At 35.6% G+C, this 27,082-nt stretch overlaps 2 protein-coding genes across 3 annotated transcripts; both read right to left on the bottom strand.

Annotated features, from left to right (window-relative positions):
* Positions 1-2,957: 2,957 nt before the first annotated feature.
* LOC125650381 (salivary glue protein Sgs-3-like) lies at positions 2,958-6,974 on the bottom strand. The gene is made up of 4 exons (XM_048878630.1): positions 6,911-6,974; positions 5,523-5,891; positions 3,980-4,126; positions 2,958-3,368 (listed from the first exon to the last, which is right to left on the bottom strand). The coding sequence occupies exons 1-4, from the start codon at positions 6,972-6,974 to the stop codon at positions 2,983-2,985; spliced, it is 966 nt and encodes a 321-aa protein (XP_048734587.1). The 3' UTR covers positions 2,958-2,982.
* A 6,529-nt stretch (positions 6,975-13,503) lies between these two features.
* On the bottom strand, positions 13,504-27,017 carry LOC125650352 (leucine-rich repeat-containing protein 23-like). Of its 2 annotated transcripts, XM_048878581.2 has the most exons (9): positions 26,790-27,017; positions 26,522-26,634; positions 24,828-25,081; positions 22,779-22,909; positions 22,202-22,338; positions 18,067-18,143; positions 16,365-16,519; positions 16,051-16,072; positions 13,504-13,733 (listed from the first exon to the last, which is right to left on the bottom strand). In XM_048878581.2, exons 1-9 carry the CDS (start codon positions 26,922-26,924, stop codon positions 13,729-13,731), a joined length of 1,029 nt encoding a protein of 342 aa, XP_048734538.1. In that variant the 5' UTR covers positions 26,925-27,017; the 3' UTR covers positions 13,504-13,728. The 2 variants fall into 2 exon arrangements, with proteins under 2 accessions (XP_048734538.1, XP_048734529.1); XM_048878572.2 differs by lacking the exon at positions 16,051-16,072 and having other exon boundaries at positions 26,790-26,975.
* Positions 27,018-27,082: the final 65 nt, after the last annotated feature.

The raw sequence follows: 27,082 nt of genomic DNA, 5'->3' as shown, positions 1-27,082 counted from the left end.
GCTCAGAAAGACACAGGATAGTCCACACAGCAGGAATTAATGTAATAATACTTAGAAAGACACAGGATAGTCCACACAGCAGGGATTAATGTAATAATACTCAGAAAGACACAGGATAGTCCACACAGCAGGGATTAATGTAATAATGCTCAGAAAGACACAGGATAGTCCACACAGCAGGGTTTAATGTAATAATGTTCAGAAAGACACAGGATAGTCCATATAGCAGGGATTAATGCAATAATACTCAGAAAGACACAGGATAGTCCATATAGCAGGGATTAATGTAATAATGCTCAGAAAGACACAGGATAATCCACACAGCAGGGATTAATGTAATAATGCTCAGAGAGACACAGGATAATCCACACAGCAGTAATTAATGTAACAATGCTCAGAAATACACAGGATAGTCCACACAGGAGGTATTAATGAAACAATGCTCAGAAAGACACAGGATAGTCCACCAACAGGGATTAATGTAATAATGCTCATAAAGACACAGGATAGTCCACACAGCAGGGATTAATGTAATAATGCTGAGAAAGACACAGGATAGTCCACACAGCAGGGATTAATGTAATAATGCTGAGAAAGACACAGGATAGTCCACACAGCAGGGATTAATGCAGTACAGAGCTTTACATTCTACATTCTTCCAAGTTACCGACATGGACTAATTCCTTATATATAATCAGTTATACAATGTACCGTAATATAAGAAAGGAGAAAGTTTTGTGCTGGACTGGGAATCGAACCTGGGACCCCTGCATTACTAGTCAGGTGCTCTAACCACTGAGTTATCCAGGCTGATATCCACGGTTTATATAGCCTTAACTACTACATTCCCCCTTCCTTAGATTGCCGTCACCTATAAAGACACACTACTCAGATTCGTTTGCCCTTGGCAGGACTTTCAACTGAAGTCCGGGGTGATCAACGGCACGAAATATAATAAAAGAAAGGAGAAATTTTATGACTGGACCGGTTGGTTGGTTGTATATTGTTTAACGTCCCACTCGAAATGTTTCATTCATGTGGAGACGTCACCATTGCCGGTGAAGGGCTGCAAAATTTAGGCCTGTGCTCGGCGCTTACGGCCTTTGAGCGGGGAGGGACTTTTATCGTGCCACACCTGCTGTGACACAGTGCCTCGGTTTTTTGCGGTCTCATCCGAAGTATCGCCCCATTTAATCGCCTCTTAAGACAAGCAAGGGGTACTGAGGACCCATTATAACCCAGATTCCTACGGGATGACCTGACCGGGAATCCAACCCAGGACCCTGCATTACTAGTCAGGTGTTCTAACCACTGAGTTATCCAGGTCGATATCCACGATCCATGTAGTATTATCTACTTCATTTTCCTCCCTCATTAAATTGTCTTCGCCTTTAAAATTACACAATCTATATTATTCTGCCCCTGGTAGGACTACCTGCAAGTCCAGGGGTGGTCACCGGCACCAAATGTATTTATAAATGTATAGGAACGGAGAAAAGTTTAGGACTTACTATAGTCAAGCGTTCTTATCACTAAGCTATCCAAATCGTAACCAACGGCCAATATAGCCCTAACTAATACAGTATATTACATGTAATTTAGAGTGATGTAAGATTATAAACACCAAAGTGTATCTATACACACCTTTTTACAAAGTCACTAAATAGTATGACAATGATTTTTGATCGGTAATATCCTTTAGATCACAATAATCTTAAAATCACTCAATATTCTAATTATGAGATGGGTATTAAAGGGGGGGGGGGGGGCAACTATAACATAAAGCTTCAGTTCCATGCTATGGTGGACCCAAACAAATGATAGACCTACCAGCTGATTGATTTATAGGCGATACAAAAATCTAATGATCTGGTCAACGGACCAGAGGCCCCAGGACCATCAAACTTAGGGGAGCTTACTTTTAATGGAAGTCTTACTTTTATGAAAAGAACATATTGTAATAAAAATTAAGATACCGAGATCAAAAGAAACCTTGCCTAAGTATAGGTCTCTATGATGAATTTCTTTACACTGTCTCTTAAAAAAGCCAAGATATAGGGGAATTTCCTGGATATTTCAAATTTTTTAATCCTTTAATGTTTTTATTTTATTTCTATTTAAGTCAAATGATCAATTATTTAGACATTTTGGTCACTCAAGAAAAATACTTGCTTCAAGAACCACAGTAAAAACCAATGTAATTACTGCACCAGTGCCCGGCACGCATATTAATTAACAAACAGTTGAAGAACATTATCAGATTATGAGAATGTGTATGTTATTGTTGTGTATAGGGGGCTCACTCAAATATAATACATTGTACATCGGTCTTATTATGGAGGAGGGCTTTCACTCTATAACTAGTTATACAGTAAGCCTTCCCCATTTTTTAAAGTATAAATTGAACTTCCCATGATTGTTACAGAGTGAATTTTTCCCTAGGGAACTACACTTAAGATGTGAAGACCCACTTACGAGAGGAGCGGAAGTAAGATGTGAAGACCCACTTACGGGAGAAGCGGAAGTAAGATGTGAAGACCCACTTACGGGAGAAGCGGAAGTAAGATGTGAAGACCCACTTACGGGAGGAGTGGAAGTAAGGTGTGAAGACCCACTTACGAGAGGAGCGGAAGTAAGGTGTGAAGACCCACTTACGGGAGAAGCGGAAGTAAGATGTGAAGACCCACTTACGGGAGGAGTGGAAGTAAGGTGTGAAGACCCACTTACGAGAGGAGCGGAAGTAAGGTGTGAAGACCCACTTACGGGAGGAGCGGAAGGAGGGAGGGGGGGGCTCATATTGATGTATCTACATTTTTCGAGTTACTAAGAAAATTACATAGTGCATATGAGATAATCAACATCAACGTCTGTGCAAAATTTATGCAGTAATAAGGAGTAATAACAAAAACTCTGTATTAATCGCGCCAAAGATCTGGCAATGAAGAAAACATGAAGCATTGAGGCGGCTTATAAAACCGACCGTTATCCTATTATGATAATTCCTGCTGCTTCCTCGGTAGTCGTTGTCGTTGGTGGTGGAGTAGTTTCAACTTTTGGTTTAGGTGTTGTAGGTTCGGGCGTTGTAGGTTTAGGTGTTGTAGGTTTAGGTGTTGTAGGTTCGGGTGTTGTAGGTTTAGGTGTTGTAGGTTTAGGTGTTGTAGGTTTAGGTGTTGTAGGTTCGGGCGTTGTAGGTTTAGGTGTTGTAGGTTTAGGTGTTGTAGGTTTGGGTGTTGTAGGTTTAGGTGTTGTGGGCTTTGATGTAGGTTTGGCTGTTGTAAGTTCTGGTGTTGTGGGCTTCGTTATTGTGGACTCCGATGTTGAAGGTTTGAGTGTTGTAAGTGTTGTGGTTGTCATTGTTGAGTTTAATTCTGAAGAATTATTATTCACTTTTTATTTACGTCATGTGATGTGATTTTGATTTGATTTTAACATATTCTATTGTTGAGATGATTACACCAAAAGTTCTTAAAACTTATTAGTCTCAACAGTCTTGATCAAAGTCAGCATTTCGCAAATTATATGGTCGTTATAACGATATAGTTTGTCAATACAACCTATCATTGGGTCAAATGCTGTCTGACGTGTTTCATACCGATTGTTAGACCGTTCTTGGAACATTGACTTTGACTACGGATAACTCCGTTTGCTTGATCGAGCTGTGGGGCTCACGGCGGGTGTGACCGGTCGACAGGGGATACTTACTCCTCCTAGGCACCTGATCCCACCTCTGGTGTGCCCAGGGGTCCGTGTTTGCCCAGCTCTCTATTTTGGATTGTGTAGAGGAGTTATGAGATTGATCGCTGTTCGTTATCTTCATCTTTCATTAGGTCATCTTTCAATAGGCTAGCTTACTTACATGTAGTATTTCGTGATATATCTACATACGTTCTATGAATCCATTTCAGCGTTCATGAATTGGGTTTGCTTGATCGTATTAAATGCGTTCACATTTAACCAAAAGACTAATAATTGTACGTACCAAATTCACACACCCAGCCCAATTTGGTGGAGTTGCAGGGGAAGGTCCACCAATCGAGTGAGTCATGGTTGTAGGCCGCGCATGTATTCCCCGGGAATCCGGAGGCTGGCTGTCCGGTGTGCCAGTGTTTGTACGTTTTCAATGGACCTGTAGAAAAATTGAAAGGCAAGTTGGCTACTTGTAATTAGCTACTCGTCAAAAAGATTAGCTGCTAGTAGCCATTTACTTGTCATCGTGAGAAGTTAGCTACTAGTGACTAGCTACTTGTCTAAGAATGTAATGTTACAATGTATGAGGATGTAAATAAATCTTAAGGTCTCATAATGTAAAACTTATACGGTACCAATTTTGATGCACCAGATGCGCATTTCGACAAATAATGTCTCTTCAGTGATGCTCAACCGATATTTTTGAAATCCAAAATAACATTAAACTTGTAAGAGCTATTTTAGGTGAAAACCGAGTGCCAAAAAGTGGAGTCAAATTCGCCTAAGAATAAGAGCTATGCATGAGGGAGATCATCCTTAATTTTGAAATGAATTAATATATACCAGCTATTTCTAGATCTCATGATGGATTTGTAAGATAGTTATGCCTTTTGAAAAGGAATTCTAACTCCCATCGTGAATGAAACAAGTAGCTGGGTATCTATTTCAAGAAGTAGACATCTGATAATGCATGAAAGGCCTCTTATGGCAGGGTATAATAGATTAAAAAGTGAGGATAACAAACAATGATCAATCTCATAACCCTGGGATATACCAGAGGTGGGATATTTCCAGATATCATGGTCGATCTTATTATCTACTTGTAGCTTTGGTGGGGATATGAGAAAAGCATTGCAAACGCCATGTAAATGAAACAAATTAAGAAGCTGAGTATCTTTTAAGAAAAAAGGCACACACTAGAATATGTAATCATAAAAGGCAAAGCACGCTGAATCAAAATATACTAAACATTAATATTATGGCCAATTTCGTCAGCGACTTTTACAATGTACCTTGCTTGAGGAGTCTAAGTATAACACATAGTACGTGTCAAAAAGACCCGTGAAGTTATAACCAACTATCGTAATCAACACTGTCATCTACTTTTTATGAGAGTGGGATAAAACGTTCTGATAGCCATGTCAATAAAATACGTAGCTGGGTATATTGAAATATGAAATAAAATTCCGGTAGTACTCAGTTACTACTAATCCTCCAAAATTATTTAAAGTTAACGAAGAGAATTACACATTGCATGTTCTGCGTATGGTCAAAACAGGCTACTGACAAAAAAGTTGATGTTACGGGGGATGGTACCTAGTCTGGTGTTTCCAGGAGTCCGTGTTTGCCCTACTCTCAATTTTGCATTCTGTGTAGGATTTATGAGATTGATCACTGGTCATTTTCTTCACTTCTTTTTCAATGTTGCATGACTACATGGAGGATACATAGGGATTATTTTTCCAGCGTCTGTCCGTCCGTCCGTATACTAGTTTACGTACAATGCAGAACTTCAAGGCAAAACCTATGCTATATGAAACAATATAGTTTTCTACCATTTGTCCAAGAGAAGTGTCCAGGGGATGATGTATCGGACAGACCTATCCAGACGTAGGTGTTGCCATTTCCGAGAGCTACTTTGTCCCGCATACCCAGGAAGAAGTTTTCAAGTGAGCTGTGAATATTCATGAGGTTTCCGCTCTTTGCAGAACAGTCTTCTTTTGCCGTGAACCAGTCTGCTTGGTCACTGATGACAAAAGTGTAACATCGTTTGACGTAGCTGTAGTACATTAGGTACTTGTTACGTGTGAGGTGTTTTGGACATACTTTATGGGCCATGTAATCCAAAGCGATGCCTGTATTTCCGTTAATGGTACTCTTTGTTGTCGTGGTTACTGGTTTCGGTGCAGAGGTTCCAAATATACCTTCGAAATGAATTTAAAACTCACTAATTTTTTTCTCTCTGTTGGATAGAAAATACAAATCGCATCATAGTGACGTAGATTATACAAAAACTTAGTATTTTTATATTTGCAAATGAATTTCCTTAGATGAACATATTTAAAAATACCAAACCAGTTCATATCTGTGAGCACTTTCTAAAAGGTCAAGAGATCATTCATAACCTACTCACATGCCATATTATCTATATGGCGGACAGTTAGCATTATGATTTTAAATGGTCATTTTTTCTCAAACATAAATATTTGAAATTTTTAAAGAACACTGCTAAAAAGTTTGCATGAACTTGGTTGGTACTTGATCAAATCTTCTGAGAAGCCCTCGGACTGCACAAGATTTGATCACGTGACCAACCAAGTTTATATGCCAGTGAAGACTGAAATTCTACTATTTTACATATGAAAATCAAAACATCAAGTTTTAACTGTCGTAAATCAAATTATCAAAGCTTTTAATACTGTACATCATAGTATCAAAGATTGTAAATGAAAGCATCAAAGTTTTACTCTCATAAATTAAAGTATCAGTTTTACTATCAACTAAATCCAAGTTATCATAGAATTTTTAAGGACGTACGACAAATTAATGATCGATACTTTGTAGATTAAAGAGTTCCAAATTGTAATAGAACTTTCTGATTGGGCGTTTTTTAATCCACAAATTTATAGATATAATGAAGATATCCAACGCTGTCTGTATTGAGTCCGGCTACCAATACTCCAGTCAATTGTTGTCAGTATTCTATCTGTTTTGAGTCGGGCTACCAATGCTCCAGTCAATTGTTGTCAGCATTCTATCTGTTTTGAGTCGGGCTACCAATACTCCAGTCAATTGTTGTCAACATTCTATCTGTTTTGAGTCGGGCTACCAATACTCCAGTCAATTGTTGTCAGCATTCTATCTGGGACGTTCATAGTACATATGATTTTACCCATTACTCAGTATCATCATTTTGATTTGATTTTCAGCAAACTATACTTACTGTCGAAGAAGAAGGCATGCGACACTGTTGTCGTCGTCAAGAAGACGACTAATCCAATAACCATATTGTACGTCTTCCTCCGACCTTACACGAAACTGTATATCAATGTCACGGAAATAGTATCCTGCCTGCTTACCTCTGGCACTGTTCATTCTCTGAGAGGAAGGATTGATCGAGTTCTTTCTCTCACAGTATGGACAGTTTGAGGCTTATATCGTACTAAAACATTGCGTATTTTGTTCTACGAATGGACAGGCTCAGGTACACCCACTAACAATCAATCAATGTTTTATTCTCATAAATGTACAGTCATACATTATAGAGAGGAGGTTGGAAAATACAGAATACTGCATATACAACATGTATAGGAATAAATATTTTTATATTACTATGTATAAAGTGGAGAAACATTGATTCAACAAATGAACATTACCATGAGACCAAGTTTTATCCTAATGAGATTATTAAAGCTACGTAAGGTCCACATTTTTCTTTACAACAAATAGAAATTTACATAAACTTTTAAGCAGTGCAAAATTTGTTGATGTAAATAGTTTGTGGAATTTTTGTTAAATTTTCAGACAATAAAGCTTTGCTGGCATTAATTTTGTTAAATTATGTTGAGTACACTCAAAAAGGTAATGATATTCATCTACTTTGTTTTAATTACATAAGTAACAGAAACATTGGCTTCTATGAGTATTATTCCATCTTCCACACTCAATGGGTAGTTTAAAATTATTACATCTAAATTTACATAAAATTAGTGGGTATTTTCGAGGCAGAATAGTGAGGTAATTCTCGAATAGCGGAGAATCTTTGAAGAGTCTGTAATTCAAACATTTGGGAGAAAGATAAATATTACTCCCCCACTCTAGAATAAATTGTTCTATCAATATTCTTTTAACTTCCTGTTTCACCCAAACTGGATTATATAGAAATTCTGTTGTCCACAAATATGAGAGTCCACACTCATTCAATATATTTTTGATAAATTTTAACCACTTTATGTCTTTTTTTTTTAGTGATGTCCTTTAGATGTGCAACAAGTTTTCGGAATTTTCTTTTTCATCTTGAGGGGCAAATGGGGTGGGAAAATGACGAATAGAAACCTGGAGTTCAGTGCATTGTGTCATGTGCAGCAAGAATATATTTGCTTTAAGGGTTGAAATCTCAACCATTTTAAAGATATCTGAACAATAAAAAAAAGATGCAAATTGGGACGACCCCAGAGCACTTGCCCATTAGAATATGCAATGCATCTTGATATCAGCATCTGCAGCAGGAGTACATATGGCTTAGATTGTTGGTTTATTTTACGTCTCGTCACGAATTTTTCACTCATATTGAGACGTCACCAGTTGTAGTTGAAGTACTCTTTAGACCTTTGCTTAGCACTCACGGCCGTAGCTGGCGTAGCAGTGAGGGTTCTTTTACATGCCAAGCCTACCGCGCCACAGGACCTTCGTTTTTAAGTTCCTATGCGAAAGACCTGTGATGTCGAGCGTTTGGCGAAGGAGCGATGGCACGAGTGGGACTCGAATTCACCTCTCGGTTACGAAACGAATCCCAGGATCTCAATTGTTTTTAGATATATTTCAACAATTATGAAATAGGGGTTGGAATGAGCCCAGCGCACTTGCCCAACAGAATACTCAATGCATCTTGACATATGCAACAAGAATATATATGATATAGAGTATGTTATATTGTAACTATTGAATTTCTTTCCTAGTTATATATAACCATGTATACAAGTACGACGGAGAGTTTAACTTGCGTGCGGATGTTACCGTCTAACGACAGCCTCTAGCTAATTCTGCTGAAGCCCTGTTACGGGACTTACTTTCCGTTTGGAGCTGATACTTGGTTTACAACACTACTCCTTTTGGAGTCTATCTGTATGTTTACATTTATGAAGTGTACCAAGTGAATATTGTCGTGAAGTAGGCGCACCAGTATTTCTTTATTTAGATGATAGATTGGTAAGCAAATTTCATGATAAAGAAACTACCGAGCAAGCTATCTTTCAGTAGTATGGGGATTTATATAATATTTACATTTCCAATGCTTTTGCCTTTGATATCTTTACAAACTGTAATGATAAGGATTTCCTCGTGAACGCCCTGCAGCACTACTTGATAGAGTAGACCATGGGCTAGTAACGGTAATGGGGGACCCTTAGGGATTTTTGCAAAAAAGTATTTTTTGAAAGTACATAATCCCTTGATTATAAATCAGGTTGTTTGATATTTGTACGTGGAGGCGTTTACGAGTTTTGGGGGCAAAAATCATAAAATTTGTAAAAATGATAGCCGAAAACTGGAAAAATTCTTCAGATCCGATATGGATGTCATTGACATTTGCAAACAAGTATTTTGTGAACGTATGTAACCCTTTGATTATATATAAAGTTGTTTGACATAAATATGTGGGGGCATTTACGAGGTTTGGGGCTTAACATGATTAATATTTTTTCTTTAAAAATCGCAGAAAATGGAAATCTTCAGATCCTATATAGATGGCATGGACCTTTGAAAACAATTATTTTCTGGAAGTATATGTAACCCTTTAACTATAAATCAGATTGTTCGCATGGAGACCTTTTCAATTTTAAGGGCAAACCTAAAATTTTGTAAAAATAATAGCCGAAAACTGGAAAGAAAAACCCTCTTCAGATCCGATATAGATGTCATTGACATTTGCAATCAAGTATTATGTGAAATTGTGTAACCTTTTGATGGACAAGATGTTTGACATAAACATTTGGGGACATTTACGACTTCTGGGGCTAAAACATACTTTTCCCCCTTTAAAATATCCAAAATGGAAAAGTTCTTCAGATCATGTATAGATAATATGGATCTTTGAAAACAATTAATTTTTTTAAGGTATGTAACGCTTTAATTGTGAATCAGATTGTTTGACATTAATGCATGTGGACCTTTTCAAGTTTTGGGACAACAACATGAAATTTGTCATTAAAGTTATTCGTTGTTAAAAAAGGGGAATACTTCGAGAGTCTCACGAACACGATATGGTCATTTGCAAACATGTATTTTGTTCTAAAAGAACTTAACCCCTTGTTTATATATCAAGTTGTTTGACATTAAGGCGAGGTGTATATATGAGTTACTTTGTTATTTGTAAGAGATATTCTTGCAGGCAGTATTAATCCAGAATTTGTAATCGCAGTGCAAATTTTTTATCACATTGCAAATACATGAAGTAGTTTCAAGCTCCAGCGTCTGTGAGTTACTTCTACTGTGACCTAACATGTTTAATAGTGTAATTAACTCAGTACTTCTTGTCAGATGGTACATAATCATTTCAAACGTGAGGTGCTCATTCATGGCTGAGGCACATATGTCCTGAGAGTACGATATTTGGCATACCTTTTTGCCCTTGAATGTCTGATACGACTTGAGATAGAAACGCAATAAGATATTCTGTACACATATATTCAGAGATGATGGGAAGGTGACCATGGTAGGTTATTGCATGGCAATTGTGGCAGTAAAAAAATATGCTCTTTGATTATCATTGCAGATTCTTTGACTTGAAAGGGCTAACGCAAAATCCAGACTCAATGGCGTGTTCAGTAGCAACACATGCAGAACATATGTTCGACTTTTGGAGTTTTCCAAAATTTATATATTAATTTTGCTACCAAATTTTCTTTCTGTTTTTGATTTCAAGTTTCAAAATTTGTAATCACTGTTATATGAGTCGGGATGAATAAAAAGTATATCTCTCTGAGCATTGTCATACTCCCAACCACACATTTATCTCCATATATTCGGATAAAGTCAAATGCCTTTCCTTGATGCTCAAGAATTATATCATTTTTAGGTTCTGACTTGCTTTGGTCATCGGACCTAGTGTACATTTTTCTACACATTGGATAAAACATCGTCCCTTTAACAGCCAAAGCAATATATTGAACTTTACTTATAGTTGTCCTGTGGGGATCCGGGATAGAATTGGTCCTCATTACTTGTAAATTTTGCAGCCCTTCACCGGCAATGGCGACGTCTCTATACGAGAATACAATATACAATCAACCAACCAACTTATTGTGTCATATTTACTTTTATTCTTTGCAGGGTTTTAAAAAAAATTATATTACTTTACACTTAGTTATTTTTCTATGTAACTTGTTATCAATTACATTGTAAATCAACTCTATATCATTAATAAATTATAAACTCCTTTCTGGTAATTTTCATTCCGATGTGTTGACCATAGTTCAGGAATTCCCTTACATAGGTTGAACTTTTACTAGAGCCAGTGTGCAGATTTTTTGGGCCGTTCAATCACCTCAGTGACTGCCCCTGCTATACTGGTTCCGGTTACATGTGTTTGAAGTAGCAGGTGCAAGGCACTGGCTTCTTAGCCATTTCCCTAGTAGTGTCGTGCGAGTTAGAGAGATTAGTGAATGTTCAGGGTCTCTGAGTTAATTGGTTCGAATGCTTTCTGTTTAAGAGTAAAGTTTGCATTTTTGTGGCTGTTACAGGATAACTTCCAAGGTCTAGAAATGTTGTTTTGAAATATAAAATCCTAGGCTTTTATATCTCAAACATTTCGAGGCCGAGTAGGTTATCCTGCGTCATCCACAAAAACAAGAGATTTATTCTGTTCTACTACGGCTCAGAAAGTCTTCACCACGACGTCATGGCAGTTTCCGAAACCGATTTAAGGCCTACATGGTTTTTTTTTTTTTTTTTTTTTTTAGCTCACCTTAGCAGAAGGCTCAAGTGAGCTTTTCTGATCAAAATTTGTCCGTTGTCTGTCGTTGGTGTCGTCGTTCTAAACTTTTCACATTTTCATCTTCTCCAGAACCACTGGGTCAATTTCAACCAAACTTGGCCTTAAGCATCCTTGGGTGAAGGGCTTTCAAGTTTGTTCCAATGAAGGGCTATGTCCCCTTCAAAGGGGAGATAATCACAAAAATGCAAAATTAGGGTAGGTTCATTTAAAAATCTTCTTAAGAACTCCCTTGCTTGTCGTAAAAGGCGACTAAATGGGGCGGTCCTTGGATGACACCGCAAAAACCGAGGTCCCGTGTCACAGCAGGTGTGGCACGATAAAGATCCCTCACTGCTCAATGGCCATAAGCTCCGAGCATAGGCCTAAATTTTGCAGCCCTTCGCCGGCAGTGGTGACGTCTCCATACGAGTGAAATATTTTCAAGAGGGACGTTAAACAATATTCAATCAATCAATCTTAAGAGCCCATGAGCCAGAGGAGCTGACATTTACATGAAAGCTTCCTGATGACATAGTGCAGATTCAAGTTTGTTCAAATCATGGCCACCAGAGGTAGGTTGGAACCACAACAGGGGATCAAAGTTTTACATAGAGATATATAGGGAAAATCTTAAAAAATCTTCTTCTCAAGAACCAATGAGCCAGAAGAGCTGACATTTACCTGAAAGCTTCCTGACATAGTGCAGATTCAAGTTTGTTCATATCATGGCCCCGGGGTGGGTTGGGGCAACAATAGGGGATCAAAGTTTTACATAGAAATATATAGTGAAAATTTTTAAAAATCTTCTTCTCAAGAACCATTAGGCGAAAGAAGTTGACATTTACATGAAAGCTTTCTGACATAGTGCAGATTCAAGTTTGTAAAAATTATGGCCTCCATGGGTAGGTTGGGGCCACAATAGGGACTAAGGTTTTACATGCAACTATATATGGAAAGTCTTCAGATATGGGCCAATTTGACTCAGGTGAGCGATGTGGTCCATGGGCCTCTTATTGTTTTTTTTTTTTAAATTTTTTGATTTTGCTGACGAAAGGGTGACTACACAATTATACATGCTTGTATGTGATCGTGAAAAGGGGTTAACTCGTCTGAGCATCAATCTCGGAATGCAGACAATTGATTTATATTGAATGACAAATTTTCTTCAGTCATTTATAAATGTTTTGCAAAATATATTGATTAATTTTTATAGTTATAAAATATCGTCTTTATAGTTATATTAGGCTATTAGCAAAACACAGTTCAAGTGCAGTGCAAGTGAGAAATGTATCAATTTTCTCATAATCAGTCATAACATATGAAGGTATATCGCAGAATAATGACCGCAGTATTCCTTTGATCTTTGCAATAACCTGGTAGAATTCTTTTGAATGATCAGAGTTTGAGAGATGAAATAATACTTGACGAATTGGTATTTTGCTTGAGACAAGAGGTACTTTGTGAGAAAGGGGAGATCAAATTTGACAGTGAAGGTGAAAGCAAGTGATTTTGGATTGCGAATTATATATAATTGTATACCAGTATATGTCTTTGTAAATAGGATTACAGGCTTATTGATGTTATGTAACCAGTGTCGTCACAGGGAGGACCCTTATGACAGAACTTTTAAACACAAGAAGATTGACCATTGGAATTTTTACTGTAACAAGTCATAGAAGTTAAAGGCATCATTCCATGGCCAAAACGGGAATTTGTGTAGCCACAGGGTGATTGACATCTCACATGATGAAGGGCAAATAATTGATATTCTTAAGAGTTACTAGTGGTTTTGATCATTTCAGAGAATATGTCACCTTGTACCAAATCAAACATAAAATACCCGCATGAGTAAAACAGTTTATTTCCCTATCAAATGTTAAAGAGCAACTACATGAAATAATTCATGATATAACTCAATACGAAAATAAATTGGATAAATATCACAGAAATTTTGTTGTCTTTGAAGTAATTTTCTCGCTAGGCTTGAAAATAATGCACTTGTCCTCACATTTATAAATGATTTCATTCACGGGCTTTTGTGTTGTTAATCATCTTCTTCAGAACCTTCTTCATTCTACAATTAAAATATATACCATTTAAGTAAACAAATTTAACAAAAAATGCAAATTTGATACAGTGGGACTCGGCTCTCTCCCGCTCTCTCCCTCTAACCGACCAATCCTACTAAGTGAGGACGTCCTCACAATTTGTAGAAGAGAATACACACATATTATTCTATTAAAGGCAAAAAAGTACTATGTTAGGTATAGCTACAGGGATACCTATAAAAGTTTATCTAATACTCTCTTTCAAATTATAAAAAAAAAGGTTTTTGAAAGAGAATATTAATTAGTAAAGACATGTCCTCGCACCACTTGTACTCACTAAGCAAATATTTTGTATCTATACATCTTTCACATGCTGTAGGTCACATTTATAAGGACGTAATTGTGAGGACTTTTTTTTTTTTTGTCCACGTAGTGCAATTCTGTCCTCACAACTTCTGTCCATTGGTTGAAATTTGTCCTCACAATATATGTTTTACTGCCCCCCCCCCCCCCCTCTCTCTCTCAAATGTTAAAACATGATTCTCAGCATTGCCCAGGCCTGGAGGTTATAAACTTTTTAAAGCACGTTTTCATACTCAAACTCTGTGCTCTAAATCGTACTCATACTCAAAAGTAAAGGTTAAAAAACTTTTTAAAAATCATTCTCATACTCAAATGGAGAACATGCTCAAGATTTTTCGAGTATGTTTCAGAGCTTAAATTGCTCCTAATTGTACTCAAACAAACATGTCTGGTAAAAGTTTTCTAACCTCCACGCCAGACTTGTCCTACAGTCAGATCTGTGTACATTTGTATCATTTACATATTGAAGATGCTGTAATACTAATGGCAATGAATACTGCTGAATCGCCTATTTCACTTCCCTTGTCATAATAAAGCCCAGTCCTCGTTATTTCTTAAAAAAGTATCTGTGATATAGTAGCACGTACTACACCTTTATATATATATATATATATATATATATATATATATATATATAACTCTAAACACTTTGTAGAAATATTTCGACCGTGTTACCGGTCTTCTTCAGTCGTGTTGAAACACATATAAATATATATAAATAAAACAACGAGATCCGCCCCCTGAGTATTATTTAAAAGTATCACTAGTCCCAAGGGCAATGAAATCTACTAAAACTTCCCGTTCTGAATATCTAAGCTAAATTCTAATTATAATACCCATCGTACAGTCAAAACCCTGGGATTGCAAAATTTACAATTTTGGTACCATATTTTCTGCTTTTGCTAAATATGCATCCAGTTATATACAGTACCAGCAAACTTAAAGAGGTCTTTAAATGATAAAAACATCACTATAATAATTTGACTCCACCATGGAACGGGCCATTAAACCCCCTAGGATCATGACGTTTAAAATTTTGGTATAGGACTCCCTACTACTTCTTAATATCTATTTAGTTTCAATAATATTAAAGAAGATCTTATGATCCCCTGGAATCATGAAATTTACGATTTTGGTAGAGGTCTTCATGTGCTATATCACTATGCATTTGAATTTTATTACACATGTGCAGTTGTAGAGAAGGTGATTTTTGAAAATTTGTCATATTTTGCAGTTTTCGCCCTGTACTTAAGGCGAAAATGTAATGGGGGGGTTGGGGGGTTGGGGGGGGGGGGGGGGGGTTGGGGGGTTGGGGGGTTGCAAGAGTCCTGAAATTTACCATTTATGGACGACGATGGACGATAACCAATTGCAATTAAGTCACCAGAGTAAGCACCATGCAATGACATAAACAACATGAAATTGTCAAACCTTCAGTAGGACCTGTCCCGTCTTCAGGATGATAGAATATTTACATAGATATGTAAACTAAATAATCAAACAAGATAAAAACAAATGCGAACTAGCACTATAACTAAACTAAAAGACTGAAGAAAAAATACAACAGACCGTCTACATATTGAAATAATTAAGGAGCTATGATGAAAAGTCAAACTGATATATATATATATATATATATATATATATATATGATTATGATGATGATCCAGAAATAGGTATAGAAAAATCTATGAGTATAAGCAACTAGTTTCTTTACTTCTTCTTTAGGAATATATACATGTACATCGAAAATTGTTATGCCTAACAACTAGGCTTCTAGACAAAAAAAGCAAGCAGTATGATTTTAAAGCATCACTATTAAATACAGGAATAAAATCAAAGCACAGTATAAGTAAATGTGAATACATGAATATACATTTGTATAAAACTAAATGCACTATGTACCCATCACCATATAGTACACATTACTACAATATATAAAAGTTAAATTCTACATATATGTAGTCTACATTTAATCACCTTGTTCTCCCTCGGCAGTGTTCTGTAATTCAAAAGTATGAAAGTAATTGCATATTTAACGAGAGCCCTCAAAGATTATAATACCTCCCACAACCTTAGCATCCGTTCCAAAGAAAATCACAGAATTTTTCTAAATTGTCCTACATTTCTACAGCTGCATTAAGATGCACCTCAAAATCAAATCTATTCTTCCTTGATCATGATTTTATTGAAATTTGTCCACAAGTCTTTAATATCCTTTGTAGACAAACCTGCTAGTGGAGGTCAATATTGCTTGTGATTGATGTAATGTTATTTTCTTGTGACGACCCTACCTCTGCTGCTAGCTCCTCCTGCCTCCTCTGCTCGTAGATCTGCTCTGCCTCCTCACGTTCCTCATCATTGTACTCTTCTTTATCAAGTCTCTCCAGCTTCCTCAGTGTAATCAGCACCTCAAGTCGGTAATCCTCCTCCTCAGCGGCAGGGTTTTCTGGAGGAAGGATACAATTCCATTACAATGTTTTAAAAACTTTTTCAAACTCCTTCAGCAATTAGTCAATGACCAGAGTAAAAGACAATCTAATTAAAATCAGATATCTTAGATCCGTATCATAAACTCTTCTTAAGCAGAGTTTACGGTGTGGATTTAAGAAGTTTAATTTTAATTAGATTAAGTTAAAGATGTCATTCAGGATTAACAATATACTGCCACTGTCAGATAGGCCCTTAGATGCTAAAAATTATCAATTTAAGCACATGTTATCTGAATAAAATTTAACTGAATTAAAAGCAAACTTTCATTTTGATCAAGTTCTTTATCAATTATCATATACATTTATCATAAAACAATTTTTATTTTAAAAAAAACCCATGCACATACAGAACTTAATTTATTTCATTTCAAACTTTTAATTATCAATTGTAAATTTTAGTATGTTGTACAGCGCTTTAGAGTATTTTTAGATAAGGCGTTATATAAGTGTACTATTATTATTATTATTAAACTATTTCTGCTGTTTTGATTTATATCTATTACATAAGAGGACATCGATAAATAGAAAACCACTATGCAAATCATTGTGTGGTCATAGGGATCATCAACTATTCATGGAATAAATGACAATGGTTAGCCATTAAATCAAAGTATACATGTTGTAAACCTTCTCCTCAAACTCAATTCAGAAATTTTATGTGTTTCTAAAAAGAACATGGTCTCAAAATTTGTAGAGCATTTTCATAACAAATTGTCAATATTTGCAATGGAACTCCTAAAACATGCTAATTTATGATTTTTAAAAGGATTTTTTTTTAAATAAATAAATGTTTACAAAATTAAATATAGAAAAATTCGAAATGTATAAAGGATCCAAGTACATGTCTGCAGTTCAAAAGAATTCTCTACAATGAATGAAAGACATACTGTAGCTTATGGAGTCATAAGAGACTAATAGAATCCTTCATTAGTATGAATGTGAGATAGAAAAATTCCACCAAGGGAACAAGATTTGCAATCTAGGACGAGGCTTTGCAGAGTTCTTGACAGCGAATTTTGCTCCGGAGGTGGAATTTCCCTATCGCACACGAGTAAATAATGAAGGATTATTTTCTCACATTCTAACCACAGTTTAGTGCATAAATTCAAGAGCTTCGAGAAAATTTAAAATGATCATAATCCTCTCTTGAACTTTAATGCAAAAACTAATTAGATAGCCAAAAAGAGCATACCCGAAAATGGTTTACACTTTAAACTAAAGGTTTAACCAGAAAGCTATATCAAATTGAAATTTAAAGAAAACAATACAAAATATTTTACTTCAACGTGTAACGTAAATCATAGAAAATATATGATGTCACAATCAAATGAAGTCGCAGCAGTGTGAGATAGAAAAATCTCACATGGCTGTCTCACATGGGTAAAGTCAATCTGACACTGGTGATAATGTGAGAAAAAACAAAGCCAAAGTTTGATGGAGCATACATACACTTTCTGTGATTGGTAAGGTGTTCGGCTGTAAGTGTTACACAGGAAAAATGTACCTGATAATACAAGTGCTCTCAACATGGGCAGTGTTTGGAGTTTCTGTAATTCTTTCAGTGAAGTAATATTATTTCCTCTGGAAAACAAAATGAAAGCCATGGTTATTTTTACGTGCATGAAGGAAATTTTACTTATGCATTGTGATATTTTATCAACCTTAACATATTTGTTGGTGTGATTGCTGTAAAATTATACAGCAATATCTCTGCAGCCTAATTCTGCACTGTTGATAACGACGTTTCTTGTATACACTACCCGGAAGTCTTAAACTACATTATGCAAGCGCACTATGGTCTGGATCGAGGAAAGATAACTCATGTTTTCGGATTGGCCTATAACTTTAACCATTTCATTAAAATCTAAAGTTTAATATTTTATCAAAATTCAGTTTGTGGTTTTTTAAAATCCCACTGCACCAAAGCTAGGTGCAATAGATGAGTCGTGTTCATATTAACTGAATGAAAATGAAAGGAAAACATTATAGCACTTGCATGTAACAAATGTAGATGATAAGGATTGATTGACCTTCATATTTTCCTTTTACACACTATGGAAGATGTCCCTTGACTACACTGACACCCCCCCCCCCCACCACCACCAGCTCATCCAAAATTGGGCATTTTCAAATACAACTAGATGCTGTCGTAAGATAGAATAGTTATTTCATAATCTACTTGATTAAACATGATCAAGTTTAGCATACAATACTCAGGTGAGAATATGAACTCTAGGAGGAATTATACATTACATTTGTACTGCTACACTGTACATTACTAGAAATTATATTCTTATCAAGACGTATTATTCTGTTCGGCAAGTGCCCCATGGTCATCCCCACGCCCATCATTCTATGGTTGCTCAAATATTTTCAAAACAGATGAGATCCTCATCCCTATATCATATATATTTTTGCTACATATACCATATAAGTGGAATTTTTAGCGAGACATGAATTTAGTAATTTTTGCATAAAAATGGCTATATATATATTTAGCAAGAGCTAATTTAAATGACTTAATTCCAGGAAAGGTAACTATTGCCTCCGATATGGAATAAATTGTTAGCGATATTCAATTTTAGCAACCTCATATCACTCTCGCTAATAATGCCAATTTGAAAATTAGATCCTCACTAAAAATTCTGCTTATACAGCATGTCAAGAGGCAAAAGCCCTGGGGTCATCCCAAACCCTATTTCATATTTATTGAAATATATTTAAAACAAATTAGGTGCTAACCCCTATAACCATATATATTTATATATATATATCAAGATGCATCAAGTATTCTGTATGTTGCATTGGGCAAACCCTTTCATAATTATTGAAATATATTTAAAACAATTGAGGTCCTGACCCCTAAACCATATATACTCCTGCTGCACATATCAAGATGCATCACGTATTCTGCAAGTGTCCCAGGCTGGGTTATCCCCCCCCCCCCAATCATTTGTTTATTGTTCAAATATCTTTAGAATGGTTAAGATTCCAACCCTTAAAGCAAATATATTCTTGTTGCACATGACACAATGCACTGAGCACCATGTTTTTATTCATTGTTTTTCCACCCTATTTGTTTTTCAAGGTGAACTAAAGGTACTGTGAGCAATGCTCACTAAGAATACCCCCCACTTACCCCAATCTCCCAAAGGGTGTTGTTAATAGGTATAAATTACCTCTTTCCTGAGTGTAAAAAAGAAAGGGCATGACAAAACCTTGGGTGGTCTAGGAGTGCACTTGACCTTTGACCTTTTGACCCCAAAATCGATAGGGAACATCTTCATCCCATGGGTAGTCCAATGTATGATATGGTGACTGTAGGTGGAAAGGATAACGCTTTAGAGCCCGGAAACCATTATGTCTACAGATGGACAGGCAACCCGATTCCAGTATACCGCCCCACAACTTTATTGCAAGGGGTATAAAAAGAAAATTCCAAAATTTTATTGCACATTTAAAGGACATCACCATCATCTCCTGAAAGATGGTTACTGCATAAAATGTCAGAGGAGTTCTGGGAACCAGGTTTTTCTATAGAAAAATGTCATTTTTCAACCCCCAATTGGTCCACAGGGTGAAAATGAAAATTCTGAAACTTCCTTGCACATCTATTGGACACCATCTGAATTGTCTTCCAAAAGATGATTTGGCCACTGCGTAAAATGTAAGAAGAGTTCTGTAATCTAGGTTTTTTTAGTCAAGAAAACAGTTATTTGACCCCCAGGATGAAAATGAAAATTCTGAAACCTTATTGCACATCTATAGGACACCACCAAACTGCGTTAAATGTAGGGAGTTATGGGAACAAGGTTTTCGTAGAAAAATCATTATTTATTTACCCCCTTTTGGCCCCCAGGGTAAAACTGAAAATTCCAAAAAGATTATTGCACATTTACAGGACCTCACTGATATGGCACGGTATTTATAACAATGAGACGGTATATTATATAAATATTGCATGTATTTGAGGGTAACATTGAAAATTTTCACCCCGAGAAAACCATTGTCAACCGAGGGGTGAAAATTTCAATGTTACCCTCAACTACATGCAATATTTGTTTTATTATGCTGAATGTTATGTAAACTGGAAAGCAGAAAAACTTACATCTGTTGACATTTGATCAATCACTGTCATGCGATATTTCGTATTTCGATGTGGGTACTCGCGTTTATTACAAACGCTCAAACGACGTCGTCTAGCAATCTATGGCGAACCGTACGCATAAATTTGACGCATGTGATAATTTTTTATAATATCACCCGTTGTCAAGTACTGTTACCCGTTGCTAGATACTATCACCCTGGGGCGCGTGTTTTCTGTTCTCAGAGGGTAACAATATGTTTTTTCAAATGCTTCTCGACCAATCAGGTTTGAGTATTTTACATGAAAGTATAATAAAACAATTTGTTACATACCATAGCACAAATGTCGACGCTATGTAACAATTTTTTCTTGGTTGCATAGTGTTGCCATTTGTGCAACGCTTTGTAACAAATTGTAACATAACGTGCTGCAGATGGCATTGGTGTAATTGTTACATACCGTGTGGGGACTGTTGAAACCCCTCTGACATCAAATCATTTGTCAGTTTATACCCTGTCTCGTTTAAACTCCTATTAATGTGGCCTTGCCCTGGCCATGGGGATCATGGCATGAACTTGTATCTTCACTACATGACAATGCTTGTTCATTAACTTGACTGAATGTACACTTGTTCTTATAAGAAGAATTAATTCCTGAGTAAAATGTTGAACCCCTATTGTGCCCCCCCCCCCCCCCCCCCCCCCCCCCCGGCATTTTCATTATCTATGGAAGCTTTAATACAAGTTTTAATTGGCTTTTCTAGTACAGTATGTACATGTAGTTCAGTATTAAGACTTTTTAACACCTCACACTACTTTTACAACAGTATTTTGTAATTATCTCCCCATGGAAGGGATGTGGTGCATCATTTGAATATCTTTCACTTAAGGATGCTTGGAGTCATTTTCGGTTGTGATTGGCCTCGTGGTTCTGGAGAAAAAGGAGATTGGACAAATTCTGATCAGAAAAGCTCACTAATGGCCCTTTCGCTCAGGTGAGCCAAATATGGAATTTACACTTCATAAAGATGCGCATGACCACATATCATTCTGATCATCTGTAATCTTTATGTTTGCCACACAATGATTTTTAAAGAATTTTCTGATTATGCTTTGAACCTACTGTGGTGAGCCTGCCCTAACCAAGGAAATATTTTTAAAGATTGACCACAAAAGAAACGAGCTTCAGACTTTTCTGCCAATCATAAATCATGTGACCACGGATCTTTGTTGTTCTATTTCAGTGTTCTCACTTTCTGTAGAATGCTTGTGTATTACACATTCCATAGTTCAGCTGGTGTTGTAAAACATAAATAATGAAGTGTAGTTTTGGTATCATTATTGGGGTGGGGGGTGATGATGGTCACCTGCATTAAAGGAAAATTTGCATGACTGACTTGGGTACATCGTCTAATTTCATACAATGCTGGCTTCCATCATATCCTTAATAACGACATCGAAACCACACTTCATTATTTAATCATCTGGCTATGCTTCCTCCGATAAAACCTTTAATTTCAAAACATATTAACACTATAAGTAAGGCTGTTCACCTGAAGTTGATATACTGTAACATTTTCAATTCCTCAACAAATCCGTCCAAACTTTCTAATTGGTTGTCACGTAAATGAAGAGTTGTTAAACTCTGCAGTCGATTAAGTCCTTCCACTTTCTTGATTGTGTTAGCAGCCTGAATGTGGTGGATGAGAAATTCAGTTATTAATCTTTATCAATCATTTAATACTTGTACTTGTATTAACAAGAAAATTACTATTAATGCTAAAGAAATTACTGACATGGTAAAAAATATATGCTAGCAATATCAATTTGTACATGTATGATGTATTTACAGTAAAACACAGTTATAGCGAATATGTTGATAATAGCAATTCACACTTACAGTGAAGTAAATTTCATTCCCTGTAGTTTCAAAACAAATCTCTAACTGACTGGATATAACAAATTAATACATTTATAACAATCAAATTTGTTCACCCCCACACTTTGCTATAAGCATGTTTCACTGTATATAGTTGCGGCTTTTTCACTAAAGTGGGAGTTTGATAAAATATAAACAAAGAAGATGGGAAACAATACATTGAGATAAAAGAAACAGCAATACGCTCTTACCAGGAATAAATTCTTCAAGTTAGGAAGACTAACACCATCAGTGGTTTCTAGTTTGTTTCCTCTGAGCTCCAGTGTATGAAGGCGTGAAAGCTTAATTGGATCCAATCCAGATACTTGGGTTATTTCATTATCTACAACATTAATAACATTTTCCATAGAGGTAAAACATCTATCATTATTATATAGTTAATAAGATTGTCATAAAATGTTCTTAATTTTGAGAGAATTTTAGCATGCAATATCTGGACCATTATTGAACGCCAACTTTGAGTGAAAAAAGTATAGGATTTGCACAAAAATGTTTCGGGTACATTAAGTCACCACTATTGCTCTCTGGCTGTAAACAAAGATGGTCATAAGGCCCTAGCAGCCGGTCTTGATGATTTATCTTTTAAGTATCAATTGATGCTTATACAATTACAATTCTGTTTTACTGTTAAGGACCAGAAAATAATATCATTCAATTCATAATTTTAAACATTTCACTAGTAATGCATAAAGAAATTGGTTCAGAGGAAGCCTTATATAGCCTCTGCTTGCTGTCTAATACATAATATGTTTGAATTAAGCAACTGGTTGAATGTTGAAACCATAACTGCGACATATTTCACACATTTGTATCAGTGCCAATAATGCTAACTAAACTAGACCCAAAAATTTATAAATCCTTGGCATAAAACAACTGAAATATGTTTTTAGCTATATAATAAAGGAGTAATTGAAATTATATTGGTGAAAATTGGTACTCATTGGGTGTAGAATTGTGTTCACAAAGCTTGCACATCTACAACCAATAAGTTCATCAAGAGAAGTTAAATAACCCTATAGTATTATACTTTCATACAAAATACTCAAACCTGATTTAACGCAAAACATTTTTAAAAAGAAAGATGTTGTTTCCCTCTGTGAGTTACATGTACATGTATCTTTAGCAATTGTGGATGCATTATGATTACTTGAAAATGGGTTTCATCATAAAAATAATTACATGTACCAAGTGTGAATGTACAGTTTGCTATAATTTAAATGGCATGCAGAATATGCATTTTAGAAAATAAATGACATTGACAGATCAACTAGCAAACTTACAATGGAAACTGAAATGGAACGGAGATAACGACATATATTCCAGGGGATGTATGGTAAACTGATTAATATGAATACAAGATTTGTTTTTATCATAAGTAAAATTCTTTTAGGTCAACATGATAAAATGAATAACTGCATGTAGTTGAAGGTAAATTGCTGACCCTTGTGTAAATCTCAGCTGTACATTGGTTGACAAAGATTTCTCCAGGTGGCAATTTCCAATATAACGTACCTCGACTAGTGTCATGCAATATCTATGTATTCCAGCTGATACAGAGGATTCATTCTTGCAAAGAAATAGTTATTGTTCCTACATTATATTTGTCAGTGAGTACGTTGTACAGAGATTGAGACAACTTTGAAGATTATAAAATTCTGTACCCTTAATTGAATCTTGAGATCAGGGTGGTATAAACTTTTTTTCAAAACTCATGGGTATACTAAAAAAAAAATTCTCAGGCAAACATGCAGACTGCAAATCTGGAGTGGATCCAGAAATTTGAAAGTATATGTAATCTTCACATACACTGAATTTTGTTATGAATAAAGCTTACCCTTAGCTTGTGCACTGACCATGCATAGATAGTATTTGCAAATACGAATTGTTTGGAACCAGAAGAAATGGTGAATGACAATTCATTCAAAATCTGTATGTAATTTGTAATATTTTACAACAGTTAGACGAATCAAGATTATGTAGGTACTGTAAACATATATATACTTTTTTCCATGGGGTCATAATTCTGCAAAATAAAAATTTCTGTTCAATCCGAAGGTAGCAAATTACCCGGATTTCCTGGATTGCCATTGTAATGTATTAGAAATGTACTTTAAGATATAAGACTAATAAATTCTTTTCTCTCTTTTGTTTTCTTCTTTTCTTTCATATTTCATGAATTGGTATGTGTGGATACTTTGGTTCTATATAAAGAGTTATTTCCCTTAGTATGCACAACTTACCATTTAGACTTAGATGCTCCAACATAGGGTGATTCACTCCATCCAGGGATTTAATTTTATTTTTGTTGAAGCTGGCAATCTGTAAGAATGGCATTTCTTCTAATTTTGCTGTTGTGAGTAAGTTATTGTCAGCTTTTAATGTAAGCAAATGTGTCAATACACTGAGAGAGCTGATATCCTTCAATTTATTTCCACTCAGGTCGATGTATCGGAGATGAATGAAAGCTTTCAGTATACTGATATCTGTAATTTCTCTGCAAAACAATATTCAAAGTTTACTTAATTAAAAAAGTATGCAGTCAGTGAGTTGTGTAAGTCTTTTTATTCTGCTTACAAATTGGTTATTAATTGTTCCTTGCAAAGAAGTTCAAGCTGGGAGCCAGATCAGAATTTTTCAGAAAGAGAAGGATCGAGGCATTATAAGTTTAAGAAATTCATATTGCAGATTTTGAAAGGTAAGAACAATGGAAGGGGCACTTACCTATAGTACTGGTCTACAAATTCTAAATTTGATAATGATTTTATCATATTTAAATCAGCTTCAATTTACTTAAATTATAATAACATGCAGTGGTCATTAAATTAATGGAAGGCTTAGATGGTCTTCATGTCATGGGTAGCAGGTTCTTTTATCATCACATATTAGAGACTGAAGGGGTTCAGTTTTCAAGTCACCAATGCAGAGTTTCAAATTGAAATTGAATTGGAAATTGATAATGGAAGAATACCATAGATGTGTATGATAACTCAGATGTATTTGAAAGCTTGTGTTTTATATTGTATCACGACTGTGACATCATAGTTACATTTGTATACACATAGCAACCGACTTTGATGGCATTAATCTACATACAAGGTTTATTTGTGGCTATGGAAATAGATGAGTAGTTACATAAAGTCAATGAGAAGGCTTTCAATATGTGAAAGTGGCTTCTCTTTACAGATGAACATGTAAGGAAATACAAAATATAATGTACTACCAAAAGACATGATTTACTACACTGAAAACATAAAAACAATGTCTTATTTGCAAGTAATATACTAGATGTAATATATACATGTACAAGCAATGAAATAATGTGATTTGAAAAGAATTTATGTATTTATTCACTCCTTGAATACTTATTACTTACTTGGTTTGTGTATCAATTGAATTTGGGTGATAAAACTGCATGAGAGAAACTTACTGTGTATACATTCACGTATGCAGTGATGGGCTTTTGTCCCACCCCGCAAGTAAATGACTTTGTTTCGAACCTTATTGTATATGAAAGTTCTTGAGAGGAAAATAACTTGGATGCATCGCGAAACTTGCATATTCTATCTGCTTATGATGTCTTCATTATCATTAAACAAGATTAGTGTACTGGCTAATAATATGATTACTTCTAGCAGGATTTTACTTTCCTGCAGCTATATACATGTACATAGATCTAAGATAGCTCAGATGGTATTTTGTTTGAGTGCTTTTCATATGGCTTTGATTCAATTCCTCTTGTTATATTTTTTCATTTTAAACAGATATGAAGTAAACTGGAAGCTTGGCTGCTACTACTGGCATTAAGAATATCAATCAATGTAGCAATCACACTAGGAATTTTCTACCTTTATTGGAGACAAGGCAAAATAACTTCAGAAATATGCTTAGACTTCTAAAAAATAAAATGCTGGTTTAAGAAAATAATTGCATATACCTTTCATGAATGTCTAATCTGACATATGCATGGGCTAAACCATCACCCGTTTTGCATAGTAAAGACAAACACTCCCCCACTATCTCCTCTGTCAGTGGATTTTCAGGAACTTTCTGCAAACACAGATAACAATTAAGTACATTATGATAGTTATTAGAGTTATTTAATAATATGTTTATCTTTAAGAGAGAGAGAAAGAGAGAGAGGATATGCAGGGGAAATCAGAGAGAGAATCATTTTGCATTCAATGTCTATCATATCTACGTACTTCTTCCTCCTCTTCTTCTTGTTTTTCCTCTTCTTCTCCTAATTTCTCCTCTTCTTCGCCTAGTTGCTCTTCTTCATCACCACCTTCACGTACTTCCTCTTCTTCTTCTCCCATCTGTTCCTCGGTATCCGACATTTTTTTTTTATTCACTCACTACTCGAGCTCAATGCTGTTAGTACAAACGTGATAATGTTATGATTACAAAATATGGCGGACTGTTGCCAAGGAGATCGCTTGTGTAAAGGCTAATATTTTTGGCATGGTTTGAGAAAATAGAAGATTTAGATTTTGAG

This window comes from Ostrea edulis, chromosome 1 (assembly GCF_947568905.1).
Source record: "Ostrea edulis chromosome 1, xbOstEdul1.1, whole genome shotgun sequence".
NCBI classification, from domain to species: Eukaryota; Metazoa; Mollusca; class Bivalvia; order Ostreida; family Ostreidae; genus Ostrea; species Ostrea edulis.
Note: the sequence above shows the minus strand (reverse complement) of the source record. Positions and strands in the feature narration are given on the sequence as shown.